Source organism: Aethalodelphis obliquidens, unplaced genomic scaffold (genome assembly GCF_003676395.1).
Source record: "Aethalodelphis obliquidens isolate GAN/ISIS:26980383/991018 unplaced genomic scaffold, ASM367639v1 scaffold32, whole genome shotgun sequence".
In the NCBI taxonomy this organism is placed as follows: domain Eukaryota; kingdom Metazoa; phylum Chordata; class Mammalia; order Artiodactyla; family Delphinidae; genus Aethalodelphis; species Aethalodelphis obliquidens.
Window position 1 is genome coordinate 9,896,674 of NW_020837976.1, and position 21,609 is coordinate 9,918,282.

The 21,609-nt window shown below is 33.6% G+C and overlaps 1 protein-coding gene and 1 pseudogene across 8 annotated transcripts in view; one reads left to right on the forward strand and one right to left on the reverse strand.

Annotated features, from left to right (window-relative positions):
- TRAPPC8 (trafficking protein particle complex subunit 8) overlaps window positions 1-21,609 on the reverse strand; it is a 91,407-nt gene that overhangs the window by 47,410 nt on the left and 22,388 nt on the right. For 7 of the 8 annotated variants that reach the window (XM_027127684.1, XM_027127688.1, XM_027127683.1 and 4 more), the window contains 6 exons: window positions 20,878-21,137; window positions 20,416-20,531; window positions 19,553-19,703; window positions 13,187-13,287; window positions 9,784-9,889; window positions 3,325-3,456 (listed from right to left, as the gene is read on the reverse strand). In XM_027127684.1, coding sequence (XP_026983485.1) covers window positions 3,325-3,456; window positions 9,784-9,889; window positions 13,187-13,287; window positions 19,553-19,703; window positions 20,416-20,531; window positions 20,878-21,137 — 866 coding nt within the window. The remainder of the gene's footprint in view (window positions 1-3,324; window positions 3,457-9,783; window positions 9,890-13,186; window positions 13,288-19,552; window positions 19,704-20,415; window positions 20,532-20,877; window positions 21,138-21,609) is intronic. The other variant, XM_027127682.1, reaches the window with a different exon arrangement.
- Window positions 14,196-18,431, forward strand: LOC113631238 (small ubiquitin-related modifier 2-like; annotated as a pseudogene).

Genomic DNA, 21,609 nt, shown 5'->3' on the forward strand with positions numbered 1-21,609 from the left:
AACAAGTAACTGCTCTGTCCAAGGGCAAGAAGTCTAAGAAGTCAGGGCTAATAATGACTTCATGAAAAACCATCTGGGAGTTTCCAGAGCAGTAGCACATGGAGTCATGGATCAGTTAGAGACTTGCCGTCGTTAGCTTCTAGCTGAGAACTATCTTGTAAAGTCTAAATTTTGTTATGGTCAGCTCTCTATACCACCGCACTGGGCTGAACAGTAATGTGCATTCTAATACTGCATATATGAGTATATGGTATAAGTATGTACTTATATTTATTGGTCTTGTTTGTTTGGTAGTGATAGAGTTTGGCATCCTTTTCTTCTGCCCACCGCTGCATCCTGCCACACCCATGAGCAGATATTTGGCTTTAATTATATATCACTGCCACCCTCTGAACTCAGACAAGCTCCATTCTAAAACTGGGATTTGGTACCAAGAAAAAGGCTTCTCTCCACCTAACCTTTTGCTTCAGACTAATTCTTGTAACCACTCCCCTCTCCACGGCAGATTTACAAATTCTGTACCATGTTTAACCAGAATTGTTCATTGTTTTAGGAAATGTTTTCTTGAAAAGAGATAAAGAAAGCAAATCAAAATCATCTGCCACTTGATAGCATGCAATAAGAACAGTCTCTCTTTTGTGATATCCTTACAAAGATACCCGATTTGAATCTCAGGATGAGGAAACATCAGATAAGCCTAAACTGAGGGACATTCTACAAAATAACCGGCCTATAATCGTTAAAAGTGTCAATATCATAAATGTCAAAGTATCCTTCTGAACAGGATCCTTCACTATAAAGGACATTTAGGGGGCAACTATCAAAACCTGAATGGCATCTAAGGATTAGATAGTAGTACTGTATTAGTACTAAGTTCTTGATTTTCATTGTTGTTTTATGGTAATACAGGAGAAAAAAATTTGTTTCTAAGAAACAGGAAATATGTCCTAAAGTACTGGGGGGTACTGGGGCACCAGGCACACAACTCTCAAATGGCTCAAGTAAACAAAAGTTTCTGAACTGTGCTTGTAACTTTTTTATAAGTTTGAGATTATTTCAAAATAATTTTTAAGTGATGTTTCTTTAAAAAACAAAAAACCCAATCTCTGTACTGCATTTAGTAAAGGAACACAGTTACTGAATCTTACAAACTGAGAGATAAAGAGAAACAAAGGTGTCTAGAAGTGTCACATTCAAGTGCATTTTTTAGGATCTCTTGAAAAAGCATCTAAAGAGATTTAAGAGGTAACAAGGATTTAAAGTCTGCCTTTTGAAGTAAAAAATAGAAAGATTGTCCAGGGTATTCTGGGCACAAACACCTTCTCCAGCACTTTCTTAATTTTTTTTTTTTAACTGTAAAAGTCTCTTATAATGTCAGTTCTCTAACTTTAAATACCTTACACGTGTTCATATTCTTAATGAAAAAATTGAATTATAAAAAATTTCTGGGGACAAGTAATTCAACATGAACTCACAGAGAGGACTGAGAAATGACATTACTATATATATATAATATCCTCTATGCTCCTCACTCATCCTTCCCAATACACACACCTGTTTTTAATGGAAATGTTATAAAAAGTTGGTGCTTCTCAGAAACAACCTGGCCTCAGTCAGAATTACGTGCCCTATGCGTGCCCTATCTTCCAAGGAAGATACTGTTCTTGACAAACTTCAAAGGGACATATATTTGCTTTTCCAATAGGTCTTCATTACCAGTTATATTTTCAAGTTTCTACTACTTGAGAAAGCAATTCCCTGGGTTCAAGGTATACAGAGTGGTCACAAAACAGCAACCTACCTTGGAATCATTAACTCCATGAGATAACTACAGTTAAAGATGATTATTAGGCCAGATAGCAAATGTATGTCAACCTACCACAATGTAGTCACTTTTAACTTGCTATGCATTTCCTAGAAACAATATGCCCTGTACTTTTAGAAGGTAAATACAAGATCCAATGACATCATAACCACAAATGAAACCATTCACAAAAGTGGACAAAGATGTGGAAAAAGGATAACTTACTTTTAATAAGAGACACAATCATTCCTAATGGGGCATATAATTATTCTTCTAAGGAAAGGAAACCACATGCTTAACACATTTTGTAGATTTTTGAATAACACTTTTTAAGCAAAGATAAACAATGGAATAGCACGTTTCAGATGCATTTTATACTTACTATGGAAAAAAGGTGTGAAAAATCAGAGCTTTTTTACCCCCACTTCAGAGCCTGAGAAATTCTAATACATGAAGTACATCAAATTATTATAAAGACTTTTAATTTTATAAATATTTTTACAGTTTCGTATTTAATATAAAGCAAGGTCACATATTTTCTAACTTGCCAGTTTCCAAAAATAGAGGGAGGAACCCAAATTTTGAAAAGTTGGTTTTTAAAAATCACGGCATTCTTACATGAAATTGAGAATAATTTTAGAACATCTTTATTTCTTTGTATCTTTGAAATAACATATAATTTACAACACTGGCATGTTCTGGTTATCGCAGACTTTGAAAAATGTATGTTCATAAAAATTTTTATTAACTAAATTCAAAAAAATCCTCACACTCCCTGACTAGATTAAAAAATTCCTTAAGAGACAAGATATGTTAGTTTTATGGGTGTAAGCTCAGCTCCTAGCAAAGTCCCTGGAATACAGAGATGATTACTCAACCCACACTTCTATCTATATTTACAGTAAACCACCATATCTCAACTGCTGTTACCACTCTAGAAAGTGGTAACTGCCTCTAAAAAGGTCCCTCCAGCTAACGCTTAAAAGGACAACTGGGGCCAGAGAATCTCTCTAAATTAATAAAGATCTTTTCCAACCCAACTGCTCCCAGGGACAAGAGACAGAAGATTTCTACCCATTAAATATTTAGTAAATACCATTAAGAGACATTCTGAGAGAAAATAGAAGACCAGAGTTGAAATAGGGAGGGTTTAATCACCTTTAAGAAGGATTAAAATTACTTAAGTGCAGTATATCTGGCCTTCACATATATGATTTAGTTTAACCTCACAAAAATTGGGGCAAAATTCCAAATTTTATAAATTAAAAAAAAAAAACAGAGGCTCAAAGACATAACTTTAAAAAGTCAAGTTGTGAGTAGATCAAGATTTAAACTCAGATTTGTCTAAATCCAAATCTCATGTCCTTATCAATATAACACATTACCTCAGAACAGAATTTAATTCCATCTTTAGAACTTTAAATCAAAAAATTGACAAATAACATACCTCTATAAACAAATTATAACAAATAAAAATTAAAATAAATAAATTATTTTCTTTTTAAAGCAAATGCACTCACCTGCCCTGCTTTACTAAACCGGTGGCCTGCCAGTATCATATGAAACGCGTATTTTCTAACCATGGGACTCTTCATGTTTATAAAGCAATGTGCCGCCTGTTCCAAAAGAAGTGCACTTCGAAGATCAGAATCCTATTGAATGTTAAAGAAAAAGAAGGTTAACGTCACAAAATTAAAAGTAAAGAAGTAATTAGTGAAAAAACATTTACTTTCTTAAAATAATATATAGCATACGCAATATTTAACTTAGGAGTATCTGAGGGCAGAGATCAAGAGACAATCCAGTCTTGATGATTCTTTCTTCCAATAAGCCAAATTTAAAAAAAGTCCAAAGAAGTCTCTATCATGAAATATTTTCTTTTGCTTTTCATAGAGCCAAATGTCTGGTTATGATATGCCCCATGTAATAAATCTGTGAAGAAATGCAATCTCTTTTCAAATGGCAAAAAAGAATATAAACTGGGAATTTAATACAGGTATACTGATTTAAAGATAAACCAGAAAATGGAGTACAGAAAAAAATAGATTCACACTAATCTAATTTCTTCTGGAAACTGATCTGTGACATACAATAGCATATTTCCATCCATCCAAGAAAAAAGGAAAGATAGAATGTGTGTAGATCATGACATAATCTAATTTACTACTCTGTCCTCTATCAGGTTTTACTGTACTTAAAAGGAATTCTCAGTTTTTGCTCTAGTTCAAGAGGGTCAAAATGACTGATTTGCATTAAAAAGTCCAGAAGGCTTCCCCTTCAAAGATTATCACCTACTGTTAGCATATTAGTTAGTAAATGGTATAACTCAAATTAGTTTCCACTTCAACTGACTTACAACAGAGTCTACAAAGACCACATACTACATTCATAGCCTCACCCGTAAGGACAACCTTTCAAATGACAGAGCCATCGTCACTTTACAAATAACTGAGAAAGTACTGAAGGTTGCTGATCAAGCATCAACAACATTTTCACCAAACTTTCTCTAGTTTTTCAGCTGTTCTCAAGCTGAACTTACCATGCCCTTCCATGTGTTCTGCTGCCATTATTTTCCCCAGGGAAAGTTGAAAACAGAAAACATTGACTTTAAATGCAATAATTTCAACAAATTATAGTTACATCAAAAAGTGTTCATAGACCATTGATTACTGTAACTATCTCTGTAGCAATCATAAAATTATATTAGAGTGGAAAAAGACCTGAGGAGACACTCCAGAAAGCATTCAGTAAATGGTAGATATTATTAATCTATTTCAACCCCCTCATAACAAAAACTAAATGATCAGATGATTTTCTTAGTTAACTAAACCCAAAAGCTAGTGAGTGGGAAAATTAGGAATATACAATTAACAAGCAGTTCTTAACCAAGGGTTTGCATCGGAATTACCTGGGGAAGCTAGGGAGCTTACTTCTTTATTTTTTTAGGAAAATGCTTTCTTCTTAAAAAATTATTAAATACAGCCTCTTTTTTTCCTTAAAGAATAAATGTTTGAAGAAAAAAAGTGAGTATCTTTCTTTCCCACCTCATTCCTCATCCAATTTGCCAGAGGTAACTACTATTACCAACATGGTGCTGGTTTGTGTCGTTTCTCTCTCTCCCTCCCTGTACTTATATGTTAAATACAACAGTTTAATACTCATACTTCCTTATACATTAATGGTATTATACGGAGTATTAGCTTGCATTTTAACTTAATATCATGGACTTCTTTCCAAAACATCTACATCTCTCATTTCTTTTAAAGCCACATTGTATTCCATTATATAAATGTACCATAATTTATTAATACAGTCTCCAACTGATTGATTTAATACTGCCACATACTTTAATTACTACAAAAAATGCTTCAATAAACATCTTTACAAAAAGATTTTTGAGTAACTATACAAATATTTTTATTAAACAAGTTTTTGGATGTAGAAGTGCTGAGTTAATGAAAGCTATGCATATACTTCAAATTCCAATTAATATAGCCAAACTGGTAAAAAAAAAAAAAAAGCCATACCAGTAAAAGTTCCCATAAGAGAATAAGAGTTCATTTTCCACTCAGCCAAAAATCATTTTTTTTAATTTTATCACTTTCATAAAAGAAAAATAACACTTTGTTTCTCAACATACACGTCTTTAATAGTAAGGCTATTCATCTTCCATATGTTTATGTGTCTTTGTATTTTTTCTGTGAATTGCCTGTTTATGCCCATTTGTGAATGGGTTTTTGTGATTATCTGGTTTGTAAGAGCCCTTTGTACACTTAATTAATATTAGGCCTCTGTCATATATCTGCAAATAGTATTTCCCAGTTTTGACATGAAAGAGTCTATTCTTTAGTAGTCAAACATACTATATCTTTGCTTCTATGGCTTCAAAATACTGTATCAAACTAAGAAAGAATGTTATCATTCCTAGATTTTAAAAAATGTTCTCCCATATATTCTTCCAAGTTGTTCATTTTTTCATATTATAACTTAATCAAGCTATAATTATCATGTAATGAATAAGATAGGAATCAGCTAGTTTGATGTCACAACACCATTCAGTGAATAACCTAACATTTCCCACTAATATGACAAAATGACAGCTAATTATATGTAGTATTTAAATTCTCATTCTATTCCATTACTTTGTCTATTCTTATCATTGTAAACAGTTTTAACTTCTAAAGCCTTATAATACATTTTAATATCTAGAACAGGTAGATTCCCTCTAATTACTTCTTCTATTTTTGAATTTTATTTAGGTTTCTCAATAGAGTCAGTTTAAGTCCTATAAATTTCTTAAGTTTATTCTTAGCATGCACATGCACCCACACACACACACACATACATGCACACACACAGCATAAAAACATTTTTTTAATTGCCTACAAAGCTTCATTAACCTGCAAAACCCAGATGGGCTGCAATCCTGGACATTCTGAATAAAATAAGGAATATACCCTAGATATCTTTGATGGTGTGTAAATGATTCTAATGTACAATTCAATTGAGAACCAGCACAGTAAACCCTCAGCATTCTGAACTTTAATTTGACTGACCAATTCAAGAGAGACCCGGAAGTCCACAGCATATATTAATTTAACTGAAGCAAAATTTGCCTCCTGCATCCAGTGAAACTGTTTGCTGAGAAAGAACTGATTTGCAGAGCTAAACACCCTGCACTCATATCCCACTGCAGCCTTTGTTCTTCGTTTAGGTCCTGTCTTACAGTGACACCTAAAGTAGAAAAAAAACACTGCTTTGAAACCAAAAAATGGCCCTGAAAAGAATGGTAACTGCCATCTGTGTTGATGGAAGAAAAATGGAAGAATTTCACAAAGTGATAATTTTATCCAGAAAGCAGAGGCTTTCTTTGAATGAGCTGAAGAATAAAATTTTATTTTAGTGTTAGTTCACATCCACACTATGACAAGTCTATCATATATGCTCTATAAGGAACTAAGGAAAAAACCCCATGATACCACTGCAACAAGAACTCCAGCCTGTGAACTTTGCCCACAGCCAAAATATAATTTTAACAAAAGCTGAAAAGGCAACACTAACTTATAATATGAAGATAAATACAAGGGAAAAAATCATTTGAGGTAGAGGTTTCCATAAACACTTCCATTAAAAAAAGGCACCCGCTGCACAAACTTAACTGAATCAAATCTCAAGGATGGCATGGCACTAAGATTTTTTTTCTTTGCATAATTGTGAAATTAACAGGAAAGGTGCTAGCAGCTGAACAACTTACCACAGGAACAGTTCCTCCCAAGCTTGAGAAACTTATAAAAAACTGGTGCTATTACTATATCCTTGATAAGGTGATTTATTGTATTTAAATGGAGTAACAGACAAAAAGGGTTATATGACCAGAATAAATGTTCAACACAGAAACATAGACACAAGGAAGGGGAAAGCACCATGTTTTAAGCACCAAATTTAAACACTACCTATGTGCTACTAAATGTGACATGTTTCATCATTAAACTGGGTTTGCTCTGCCATGCTGAAAATCCCAGGGCATAACACAACAATAAGACCCACTTGCCCATAAACTTACAGTGCAAAAAATAAAGTCAAAGCACAACTCTTTTCATCACAGCTATCTTTTGCTATAATGGGATTAACAAAAATCTAGGAAAAACAATTCATGAATGTCAAGACTATGTAACTCAGTTCCCTACCCTCAGGATGAGTACATTTTTCATTTTAAACAGCCTTTCTAGTTAACAAAATTACAATAAATACAAATTATTAGTTAAAATTTAATAACCTTAGACATATTATGCCTAACAGTCTTTACTTTCAAGTTATCTCAAAGAAATATCTGACAGGTATAGTAGAAAAGGCCAGTGAAAATCACAATTTCTGGGGAAATATATCACATTCACCCCCATCTGTCACCCCAAAGCAGTAAATGACAATGATAAATTTCCTAGAATTTCATGACAAAATAAATCATCCAGGTTTGAAAAAGAAAGGTAAAAACAAAGAGTTGGAAAGAAAAAGAATAATGAAAGAAAATAATAACGCTACAATGCAGATAGAAGAATTTGCTCTAAAGAAATTTTACTCCAAGCTCCTAAACCATAAATTCCTTTTACATTCACTGATAACCCCTAGGTTGAAAAACTCAGCAACATATTCAAACCCAAGTTAAGATTATTTATTATAATACAGAATATCAACACACTCAAGAACCTATATTCAGCTCTAACAAATAGTTTCTGACAACTGTTCATACTGGTCAGTGTCCATGCAGTATCAATTATTAAATATTTTTAAAATCATCCCTTAGCCTACTTAGTTATAACTGACAGAAACCTTTTTAGAATAATTAATGGTTCAGTTCAACAAACATCTGTAAATGATATACCATGTGTCAAGCCCAGTGTTAGGCACTAGGGATAAAAATGTAGAAAGCAACCCAGTTCCCTATCCTCAAGAAGTTAACAGCTTAAATATAACTTCCAATATAATATGACAAGTCAGGTCTCACAGCATATATGAAAGGACAGGACAGAGACACTTAGAACAACCTGGGTACTACATACAAATATCTGAAGGATATGACTGATAATCAGGACTACTAAATTAAGGTGAGGAAAAGGGCCAAAGTCCAAGAGAAGGACATTAAGGACATGAACCAGGACAGTAATAGGAGGGATTTTAAAAAGAGAAAGAGAGATAAGTAAAATATGTGAAGATATAAAAACATGTTTAAGAAGTTTAAAAACAAAAAATCCCCTGGGACTTCCCTGGTGGTCCAGTGGTTAAGAATCTGCCTTCCAATGCAGGGGACATGGGTTCGATCCCTGGTCAGGGAACTAAGATCTCACATGCCGTGGGGCAACTAAGCCCACGTGCCACAACTACTGAACCTGCGCACTCTAGAGCCCATACACCACAACTAGAGAGAAGCTTGCACACTGCAACAAAAGATCCACATGCCACAACGAAGATCCTGCATGCCACAACTAAGACCCGATGCAGCCTAATTAATTAATTGATAGATTAAAAATCCCCTAATTGTGTCACTGACAGTATAGAAGAATATAGGTACATCTCAAGTAGTTTTTGCCTTGAGCAAATAAGGAGCTGGCTGGTTATAATTTAAGATCAAGATCTATAAGGTAAGAAAGTAGAAGTTTAGTTATTGCTATGTTGACTCAAAGGTGCATTGGGAACACTCAAGTAGGTTAAGTCTAAAAGGCAGTTGGCCTTTCAAATCTAAAGCTCAAGGAGACATCAGGGCTGGAGACAGATTTGAGAGTGAAAATCATAACTGTAAACAGATTACCTAAAACATGTATGAAGTAAAAAAGTACAACGGTCCAAGGATTAAAACCCTAGGGAACATTAACATAAACACAAAGGTGTTTGATTTTGTTTTTTCTGTTCTTGAGCATTCATCTAAAAAACATGTCTTTAACCATACTGACAAAGAATTACTGCCATTCTTTACAAGCCTATAGTCAATACAACTTAATGTCTGTTGGAAACCTTCAACAGCAACTATTTACGTGAATTTCTTTTTCTCCCTTTTGAAATATTCATAATATAGATTTTAAAAATGCATAAGATGATTTTTTAACAAGTTCATAGGAATGAAAACAAAATTAAAAATTCCTGAGTAATTACTTTTTAAAGTATCAATTTTATATTAGGAAAGATGTATATGCATGTTGCCTTAAATATTGTTATCCATAAGTCAAAACTTAATTCATAGAAGACATACAGTGCATGTCTGTGGTTAATAATCATGCAGGCTTAAAATGTGTAAATAAAATAAATTCAGTTTACAAAATACTGCATTTAAAATTAATTCAACAAATTACTAAAGTAGCCAGGTTATAAATTCCCAAAGAGAGATACCCCTCTAATTTTGTTTTGCATACCCTCTCAAGAAAAAAGAAACACTTAAAAAAATGTATGAAACAATACTAATTAGAACAAATACTACACAGTCTTAGTACCTCACTGGTCAACCGTATTAGGAGAGCTGCAGCCTCTGAATATTTGCTTTGGCTTTTTAAGATTTCAGCACTAAGCAATACACATCTTTCAGCCAATACCATATTCCTAGAGAAAAAAAGGCAAGAAAAATATAATTAGCACTACAATAATATTTTAGTACATCATAGTAACCATGTGTTCAACAAAAGTTTCCAATTCTAGTTTTTAAGTAAAAAGAAATACATGTCTTTGTTCTCTACTTACCAAAAAAGGTTAAAAAAAAAAACTTCAAAGAATTCTCGTAACTCATCAAAACTTTTTAGCAATGTATAATTTTGTAGTAAGACTACAATACAAAGTCACATTTCCTGTATGAAAAAAGCTAGAACCCAACTCGTATCTCTGAATCAGCAGTTAGTTAACAAAACTTGCTTTCAGACATAAAGGAATATAAACATTTCACTCAGATTTCTTTTTCCTTCCTTACTGCAAACTCTGGTAATGTGTGTTTCATTTTACTGACTACTTTTAGGAATAATTAGGCATTTTCTCTCTGGTTAGTACTATTGAAATGTTTCACTTGGAGATAGCATGGAGCCAGTGTTGCCTGACTGTTACTGAGAAAAATCTTCTTTGTAAAAACACAAAATCAGTTGATTTTTCTTGTGGACAACTATCATCAAAAATCTAGAGTTAGATTATTTATTCTTGAAAATAATAAAAATAAATGAAAATATTTTTTACTGTGTAATTACAAGATGGAATCCTTTTGTTGAGAAATACAGTTGACCACTGAACAGTGCAGTCAAAAATATGCAGTTGGCCCTCAGTATCCACAGTTCCACATCCATGGATTCAACCAACTGTGGATTATGTAGTACTGTAGTATATATTTCTTGAAAAAAATTCATGTGTAAGTGGACCCGCAGGACTTCCCTGGCGGTCCAGTGGTTACGACTCCACGTTTCCACTGCAGGGGGAACAGGTTCAATCCCTGGTTTCGGAACTAAGATCCCGCATGCTGCACATCATGGCCAAAAAAAGAAATGGACCGACACAGTCCAAACCTATCCTGTTCAAGGGTCAACTGTAGCAGCAAAGTTTTTCTCATTTTACTTTCTAATTCTTATACAAAAATATACCACTTGACCTTAAAATTACAACCAAAGACTACTAACTTGAAGGTCATTCTGAACAGTGATATTTTAAAAATACATTTCACTACTTTCAAAATTACTGTAGTGACCTGCCATAAACTTTCTACAAATCATGATTTTTTTTAGAGGGTTGGTATTTATGAGTATCTGAGAATGTTTTAATGAACACAAAAGACTAACTCCTCCTTACCAGTACCTACTCACATAGTACAATATGCTCAAATATGCTCAGTTCTTAAATCTTCTTAAGTAAACTTTACAAATCTTAACACAATTGTTTTATTTTTATCCTCAGCTATTTCCCCTTGTGATCAGCTATGAAGTCACAAGGCTACCAAGTTCAGGACTTTATATTAATTTGTTTATTAAAGCAAGATTTTAAAAAGTCATTTGTGTCAGGCAGTGGAATTACTAAAGATTCAAGTGTTTCTATGACACAATCCCTATCTAAACGCAGAAACTGACATAAAACAGATAATGAACAGGGTACCATTGATTTTTATTATGATTTGGGGAGATAAAGGAGGGAAGGGAAAGCTTCAAAAAAGAAATGTATAAATAGGATTGCATCAGTTAAAAAGTAGAGCCTGGCATTATAAGGGCATTGCAAAAGTAATATTGTATATCCTGTACTTAAGAAAATTTATTTACATTTTAATATTTCTGAGACCAGGGAGTTTCTTAAAATTGGTATGTATAACTAATGTAGTATTTTCTAATTTATCCCAAAATATCTATTAAATTGTTGATAAACCTTACCAATTATGGTAACTTAGAAAAAAGATTATAAGTTAAATGGATGTCAGTTAAGTATGTATTTAGAAAAAGCATATAGTCTGCTATGAACAGGAAGACAAAACTGGATTGCCACGGCTTATTTGGCTATCTGGGTCAATTGGTATTTTCACTTTTCTTTTGCACCACTCCACGTACATCTCTCCAAAAGCTCTGTGCTTCATGAAGACAAGGAAAATCTTTTCAGAGAAAGGACTTTACTGCTCTGGCTTCCTTAATGCCTCATTCTCATAGTTCTTCTACCTTTTGAATCTCACTTTTTCGGAATCCTTCAAAGGTTCCTCGTTCACAGAAGGCTGTTTCTCCTGTCAGAAACTCCAAATATATTCTCAAACAGATTATACAAAGTATTCTATACAAAGGGCAGGATTTGATACTGGCTCCACCATTTATTAACTGCATACCCTTGGGCAAGTTAAACTCTTTAAGTTTCAATCTCCTTGTCTATCAAATGGTATCCACCATTTCACAGGCTTGTTGTAAAGATTAAATGAGCATGTAAATTACCTTGGCATCGTGGTAAATGCTGAGCACTAAATAAATGTTAATCATTATTACTAGTGTTGTGTTGTAAACACATTGCTATGACTACTACTTCTACTTCAACATTATAGGACACAAAACTGCCTTTGTGCCTCTGACTGTAACCCATCCATTCTATATAGAAAAGTCATATTAATCTTTCTGAAAAATAACTTTTATTATCAAGGCTCTACTCAAATATTCAGTAACTCCCCCATTTACTACTACACAAATCTTAACTACAGCTTAAAAATAATAATAAATGAGAGTTAATGCTCCCCCACGCTGATTTCTCTCAAAACACCTTTCCATATATACAAACCCTCGAACCTAGCCAGGGCTCTATTCCCTTTCAGCAGTAATGCTGTATCCAAAACATTGTTCCTGCCAATCACAATTACTAAAATGTCTTTGTGGCTATCAACTACCAACCTTTCTTTCAAGGTCTATTCCTCAAACATACCGTGACACCTTCTCTGGACCAGTTCATAGTCTCCTTTACAGGTGGTGAGTTCTAACTCCCATAGAGTTTCAACAGAACTCACTATGTGTACAAAACATTTCTCATTTTCTTCCCTGGACCATTATTTAACTCTCTGTGTTTGCCTATTTAACAAGGAAAGTTCAAACTAACTAACTCCTGGCTTAACAGTGGCTAAAGTTAGAGATGTCCCCAAAATATAAATCACCCTCAATAGAACAAATAACCTCAACATTACATATAACAAATTCCTAACCACATATCCAAACAAAATTGGAAAGGAAAGGAAAATGTAGTAAAACCCTAGTTTTAAAAGATCATCTCACCTTATCTATGTCTATATTAACTTGATTTGGGAGCTTATTTAAGTTTAAAGCATAAAAAACAAAGAACCATTTATATCTAATAACCATATAAATGTCAAATTTACCTCTAAATGGATAGAACATAAATATTCTAGCCACCTACTTGCAGATATCCCTGTATGTCTGGATTGCTGTATCCATATAATGTGCAGGGTATGGCCTGGGTGCTCCTGGCTGAAGGAACGCTGACACTGCTGCCATTTCCTAGAGGAAAAGACATTATTTATAGTATTTCAAAAGGAAAATATTATTGTAGTTTAGCATTCAGGAAGTCTAAAAACTGGAATGAAGTCTGCTGAGTTTTTTTATGTATCCACATATATAAATCTGATAGCCTAATGCAGACTTGGAAAATATATGTATATGCTTTTAGTTTCAAAATTCTCTAGTCAAATTCCAAAGTCTGTCATTCAGTATTTAAATGAGTTTTTTCAAGAAGACCTAGTAAACAACTTCAGTCATGGTATATATATAACTACACTTTCAGTCATGGTATATATAACTACCAAGTGAGCCTAGCTTAAGATTTCTGCTACCACCTCCTCCTCGTTATTCCCCATTCCTTAATGACTAAAGAACAGACCAATGACAGAACCATATAGAAAGAAACAAAATAAAGTGCATCTCCTTCCAATGTACTGGCTTCAAAATTTGAAAACAGAGCTCATAACAGCTTGCACTATGCATCTTTTCAGCTACTTATACACTCTATAGTTTATATCCTATATCATACAGAAGGCACAGACACCATTTCTGAGACCTATACTACTGTCAATTTTCTAGGACTTCTTATTTCATTTTAAAAACCCATTCCATTGTTAATACTTCAAATAATATACAATAGTGCTGAAGAATTTTGAAATGAAGATGAGAATGAAGGTTTTGGCTTCTTAGTAAAATATTCTATTATGACCATACTTGTGGTCTCATATAGACCAAGTTTTAATAATTTAATTAGAAATAAATGAAACTTTCATACACTGGGGAAAAACTTGTTAATGCCAATCCACTCTTAGGACGAATAAACATTTTTCTGCAACAGTTTTTAAAATAGAAAAAAAATACAGAAATAATTTAATTATCTAAAAAAAAAGAATTATCTAAAAACTGAGATGATTAAAGCCTTTAACCTGACAGACTATATAAGTTCCAAGACAGTATGAACCATATCTGTTTCAGAATACCTCTGTATCCTTAGTACCCAGCAGTGTGCTGCTTTACTGAAGAAACTGAATGAAAATATGTGATTTTCACATGAAAAAATTTTCTACAGCTCTGAAACATCATGTTTTCTTAACTAGTTTATATCTTAACTAATATACATAATGATATACATAGAGGTCTATATTATACCAAAAAATCTAGTATATATTATATATGGTATATTATATAAAAATACATATTTGCTATATATGAACTATATATACTGCATATATATACATCAATAAGTATACTAAGAAAAAATCCTGTAAGAAAAATAGGCCCCAATTCTAAGTTATTTTCTAATTTCATTCTACAAGAAATTACAAATCAATATACACACAAACCGACAATTTCTAAGGATACAGTGAGAACATTCAGAATGATCACCCCAAGTTACTGCACGATCTTCAATAATCAACCATTAAACCATTTCTTAGAGTCTACAATAATGGATTAATACATTTCACAAAGACATTCATCAAGAACTGGAGTGATCTACTTACCCTTCAGCTAGTTATGACAAATTTAACTACAGAAAAACCATATTTCTCCAAGAATTCCTATTATTGGTTTCACCATGATACATCTTTTAACTTTATAGTTAAATAACTAAGCATCTTCTTAATTATCATCGAAAAAGCCAGGCAATATAGTCTGTTATCAATTAGCTACTATGTGACTGGTAAATAGGAAAGAGATATTAGCTCAAATGAAATTTTTATTCATTCAAAAATAGTTTTTCTTAGGCAACAGGATCAAATATAGCAAATATAGAATTATAACCTACAGCAGGAAAGGAAAAAGCTCTGAGCTTAGCTGTTGCTCAAGCAGGAGCTTTTTTTAATCTGTATTTTAAGAAAATATAAAACGAATGACTACACTTCGTATCTGTGTGTGGTTGGGGGGGCTGGAGGGGGCCTCTCTAGAGACTTATGCTCCCAGCCTTGCACAGTTCTTGGTTTAAGGCAGGCTGCGCTTCCTTCCACGCTCACCTTCATGGCAATTACACTGGTTACAAGTTCCTCTTCCCCACCCCAGTGTTCACATATTGTTTTTGCATACTTTTTTTATTCCTTGAGATAAGCTCCTGCCATGCTAACCTGCCTCACACAAACATTTTATGCTCTGGTTACAAACATACATAGGTTTTATGAGACTCTCCCAGCCCTATTTTTCTCTAAGGCCTATTATTTTTAGGGCAGCTATTCTAGACTACAAAGATTTTTAGGTATGCATATATTATACTACAGCAGCTATGCCTTTATTTTCCAGTGTTAAACTACCTTCTCTCATATAGCTGCTACTAATATGCCTCCATCTAAATGATTTAAATGCAGTATTTATCAGATGCAGATAGAAATGAAAAACTTTAAGTACCATAAAATCATAGAAAGTTTTTGTCATACTTTCCTAAGATTTTACCAAACTTTCAATTTGCAGATGCATTGTGTACAATTTTGAAATTATAAACTTATAAATGATGAAATAACATTTAAGTGTTTGTGATTTTATATTAGCTCATACTAGATGAGTATAAGACCAGAGACTGTCTAACCAAGGACAATTCACATAATTTTTCAAACACTCTTATTCATAAAGGTAACATATTTTCAGTTCCTGAAGATTTCTTAGAAGTTAGCTGACTTTTTAAAATTAAAAATACTAAGAAATAAGGCTTCCCTGGTGGCGCAGTGGTTGAGAATCTGCCTGCCAATGCAGGGAACACGGGTTCGAGCCCTGGTCTGGGAGGATCCCACATGCCGCGGAGCAACTAGGCCCGTGAGCCACAACTACTGAGCCTGCGCGTCTGAAGCCTGTGTGTCTGGAGCCTGTGCTGCGCAACGAGAGAGGCCGCGACAGTGTGAGGCCCGCACACCGCGATTAAGAGTGGCCCCCGCTTGCCACAACTAGAGATAGCCCTGGCACAGAAACGAAGACCCAACACAGCAAAAGTACATAAATAAATTAAAAAACTCCTACCCCCAACAACAACAACAAAATACTAAGAAAAAATAGTAATTTTGCTATTTTAGTTTTACAGTTTAAAATCACCTATTTTATTTCTATAGACATAGTATTAAAATAAATGCAAAAGAGATGGCAGTTATTAAACAAGTATCTACATGCTAATTATCAATGAAGTAGAGTTCTTATGTATTTTTATTCTTTCCACTTTTGTTTATAGCTTGCTTGTCTTTAAAAAGATTACGTAGGGGGGCTTCCCTGGTGGCGCAGTGGTTGAGAGTCCGCCTGCCGATGCAGGGGACACGGCTTCGTGCCCTGGTCCGGGAAGATCCCACATGCCACGGAGCGGCTGTACCCATGAGCCACGGCCGCTGAGCCTGCGCGTCCAGAGCCTGTGCTCCGCAACAGGAGACGCCACAACAGTGAGAGGCCCGCGTACCGCAAAAAAAAAAAAAAAAAAAATACGTAGGCACGCAGCGTGTGGGGGAGGGAGCTCACGAGGGGCGCGGGCCCTCTCCCTCCTCCAGGGCTGCCGCTCCGACTTCTGCACTGCTTGTGTGCCCGTACAGGGCAGACCTCGTTTGTGAAAAGACAGCTGAGGAGACTCCAGTGCTCGCCATGGCCAACGAAAGCGGAAGGAAGGAGTCAAGACTAAGAACAACGATCATATAAATTTGAGGGTGGTGGGGCAGGATGGTTCTGAGGTGCAGTTTAAGAGACATACACCGCTTAGTAAACTAATGAAAGCCTATTATGAACAACAGGGGTTGTCAATGAGGCAGATCAGATTCTGACTCGACGGGCAGCCAATCAATGAAACAGACACACCTGCACAGTTGGAAATGGAGGCTGAAGATACAATTGATGTGTTTCAGCAGCAGACGGGAGGTATCTACTAAAAAGGGAACCTGCTACTTTACTTCAGAATTCTGTTCCTCCAGACCAAGACTTTCTCAATTAGAAAACTGCAACTTGGTTCCACCACATCCTGACTACCACAATACAGTTTCTCTACTCTTTCATTTTCCCCTTCCCTATTCCTTTACTGTACATAAAGTAACTGGTGTATGTGCAAAAGCATATTGCATTTTTTTTAACTAAATGGCCAATGGTATGTTTTGATCGACATCAAATGGAGATGGGATAGCATACTCAGCAAGTTATTTTGCTCTCACTGTTCAACAACAACAACAAAACCCCATAAAAATCCTTGCATACCTTGTTGCAAGGAGAATTTTAATATTTTTCATTTATCATTGTAAAACCAAGGACAATTTTATACCTTTTTTGTACATAGCTATTATATGTAGGGCAATCTGTCTTTAAATAGAGATAAATTACTCTAAAAGAAATGAATCCTATAGTTTTTCCTTCAACTTAAGCATCTTGTTTAAATAAACTTCTTGTTTAATTAAATAACTATGTAGAAAGTAACAGTGCTAGTTTACTCTTTTCTAAGCACAGAAAGATTATAAATATATTTATGACAACTTTTCAATTACATTAAAAGGTTATAAGGCAACAAACACAGAATATTCTTTCTGAAACACCCAGGTTTTATACTGATTACAAAAACTAACATAGCCAATGCTTACTGACAGCTTATTATATATATTAGATAGTGTGCTAGGCACCTTACAAACCTTATACCTTATCTAACCCTATGCCATCAGGATTCCCATTTTACAGATGAGAAAACTAAGGCTTAGAGATGTTCAATAACTTGCCTAAGATGAATTTTATTTGCACTGATATCTCTTTCCTATTTACCAGTCACATAGTAGCTAATTAATAACAGACTATATTGCCTGGCTTTTTCGATGATAATTAAGAAGATACTTATTTTAACTATAAAATTAAAAGATATATCACGGTGAAACCAGTAATAGGAATTCTTGGAGAAATATGGATTTTCTGTAGTTAAATTTGTCATAACTAGCTGAAGGGTAAGTAGATCACTCCAGTTCTTGATGAAATTCTTTGTGAAATGTATTAATCCATTACTGTAGACTCTAAGAAATGATTTAATGGTTGATTACTGAAGATTGTGCAGTAACCTGGGGTGATCATTCTGAATGTTCTCACTGTATCCTTAGAAATTCTCGGTTTGTGTGTATACTGATTTGTAATTTCTTGTAGAATGAAATTAGAAAATAACTTAGAATTGGGGCCTATTTTTCTTACAGGAATTTTTCTTAGTACACTTTTATTGATGTATACATATGCAGTATATATAGTTCATATATAGCAAATATAATGTATTTTTATATAATATTATACCATATATATAATATATATTAGATTTTTTGGTATAATATAGACCCCTATGTATATCATTATGTATATTAGTTAAAATGTAAACTAGTTAAGAAAACATGATGTTTCAGAGCTGCAGAAAATTTTTTCACGTGAAAATCACATATTTTCATTCAGTTTCTTCAATAATTTTTTTTTTTTTTTTTTGTGGTACGCGGGCCTCTCACTGTTGTGGCCCCTCCCGTTGCGGAGCACAGGCTCCGGAGGCGCAGGCTCAGCGGCCATGGCTCACGGGCCCAGCCGCTCCGGGGCATGTGGGATCCTCCCGGACCGGGGCACAAACCTGTGTCCCCTGCATCAGCAGGCGGACTCTCAACCACTGTGCCACCAGGGAAGCCCTCTTCAATAAATTTTTGAGCAGACACTGCTGGGTGCTGAGGATACAGAGGTATTCTGAAACAGATATGGTTCATACTGTCATGGAACTTATATAGTCTGTCAGGTTAAAGGCTTTAATCATATCTCAGTTTTTAGATAATTAATTTTTTTTTAGATAATTATTTCTGTATTTTATTTTCTATTTTAAAAACTGTTGCAGAAAAATGTTTATTCATCCTAAAAGTGGATTTAACAAGTTTTTCCCCAATGTATGAAAGTCTGTCTCACACCAAAGTACATGTTCTTAACCAATAGATAGTCTTAGATCAGAAAAAAACATTTCAATTTTAAATTATTGTAAGAGATCAAAAAGCATCTTCTAAAAAAAAGTTATGATACTGTGAATACAGTGAAAACTGTAATTCAAATTAAATAGAAAGTACTAATCAAATCTAAGAAACCAACCCTCACATATGACCATGTTTCAATGCACTAGTTTAAGAAAAATTCATCAAGTTATCATAAATGAATTCAAAACCTATAAAGCATTGTATGCTATTTGAGTACAACTTATCCCTAGGTAGTTTGCTTGCCATTTCATAAATAAAAATTTCTAAGTCATTTATGGTAGCAGAAGCAAGAAATTATAATACTACAGAATACCAACCAAGGCACCAGCTGCATAAAGCATTGCTTGATCATTAAGAAAATCTTTCTTTGCAGTATGATAGCAACTGTAAGCCAAATCATAATGCTGCACCAAAAAACATAAGTCAGCCATTTTCCTGATTTGAAGCTCTGGAGCTTCTGGTGGATACCTGTAAATACAAATTAAGTTAAGAAAGGAATTTACAATTTATGACCTTTAAACCATTAAATATTATAAAATCTCTAAAAAGATGCCCAACTGTCCAAAACATGAGAAAAACTGATCCTGTATGGTAAGAATTCTACCTCCAAGGAGAGAGCGTCATTTCTCAAAGATATTTGGAAACAGATAGTTACATCCTTATTTATATAATTTATATCCCTATACTGAGAACTTCTCAACAGGAGGCAAGCATTTTCTCTATTGCCAAATTATGAAGTAAATAAATGATCAATTCCATGTGACTCACCTTTATGTACAGCAGAAAAAAAAAGAAAATCTAAAATGGATTTTATTTTCCCCTAAAACAGGATTTTATATTAAACAAAATTTCTAAATATATGCCATGTCTTAGAATTATTAGACCTCAATACTTTAATATAGTTATTAATGAATACTTAATCTAACTCCATCTTTTTACAAATAGGAAAATAGACCTAAAATAAAGTGACCCTCCTTATTGTTTATTTTTAGATATCCAATTACTTATAGTTTTTTAATTTAATATAATTTACTTATGGTCACTATTCTTATCTACCCCAGCTTTGACCAATATGAAACTAAGAAACTAAAGAGACAGTCATTTTTTGCAGAACATCATATAGTCAAACACTAATCAGAGTTAAATACAGAAAAACTAAAAACAATAATATTTTACTCACAGCAATCCAGATGTATTTTTTAGCTCATTAATGCTCTTTTCTGGAACTTTACTGCCACTAAACCATTTTTTAGTTGCAGAAAATAAAGATCGACTCAAACCTTTTCTTGATATTAGCTAAGAGAAAAGATTAAACATATTGACAAATATAAGAATTTAATATTTTTCTTTTACATACAAAAGAAAAAACTCTAACTAAAGTTTTAAGAGTGAGCAAATGTGCATTTTAACATTGATTTAAAGAAAACTGTCCAAAATGCTGACGAAATCCCTAGTGAAAATAAATAAGCCTCTTCTAGGATTTAACAGAATTTCATCACTGATAGTAATGTTAATAAACCCTAATATTGGTCTATTTTTCAAACAAAAACTTCAATTCTTTAAATAACTTATACTACTATATTCTCAACTTTACTATTTACTGAAATTTTTTAAAATACTAGTGCAAATAATTAAATCTTACCTGATCATTTAATTGCCGAATTGTTTTCTCTATGTGTGGCAAGAGGCCCCGAAATGTGAACTCTTGTATAAACTGTCGAATTCTATCATGATCAGTAAGGGTTAAACATGCACCATGAATAATTCCAGCATTTGCTTTCTTTGTTTCATGTAATGATGAAGCAGATTTTACATGATCTGGGCCATCAATGCTGTTAGAAGAGTCACCAGATGGGTCCAATTGAAGCGGGTGAGTTCTAAAGTTGTTTGGTAAGCCATCTACTGAAAAACAGATCTTTCTTTTACTCTCAGAAAACAACAGAAAATTGTGATATTACTACTATATTACTAAAGAAAAGAAAGAATGTTGGAACTGTTTATCTTTCTGTATTTCTTAAGAAATCTAAAACAATAACATTAAAGTGTTCCCCCTAAAATTTTAGGACCTGGGTTAATACCTGTTACATGTAATAGAAATTTTTTAATTCATGTAAAGAAATGAAGGAAAATAATGTTAAAATATAAAGAATTATTTTTAAATAGCATAACTAACCAATAAGAAAATTTATAACAAAAAATTTTTAAAGCTATCACTGTCTAAACTGTAATTTAAAATACAAAAATAAAGCTCTCAAAATCATGTGAATTGGGGGAATTAATGCTACACATAATATCTTCCCTTGCTTTCTACCCAAAAAATTTTTTATGAAGCCTGATATATTACTCTTAAAAAACAAATTTTTAAATGTCAAAA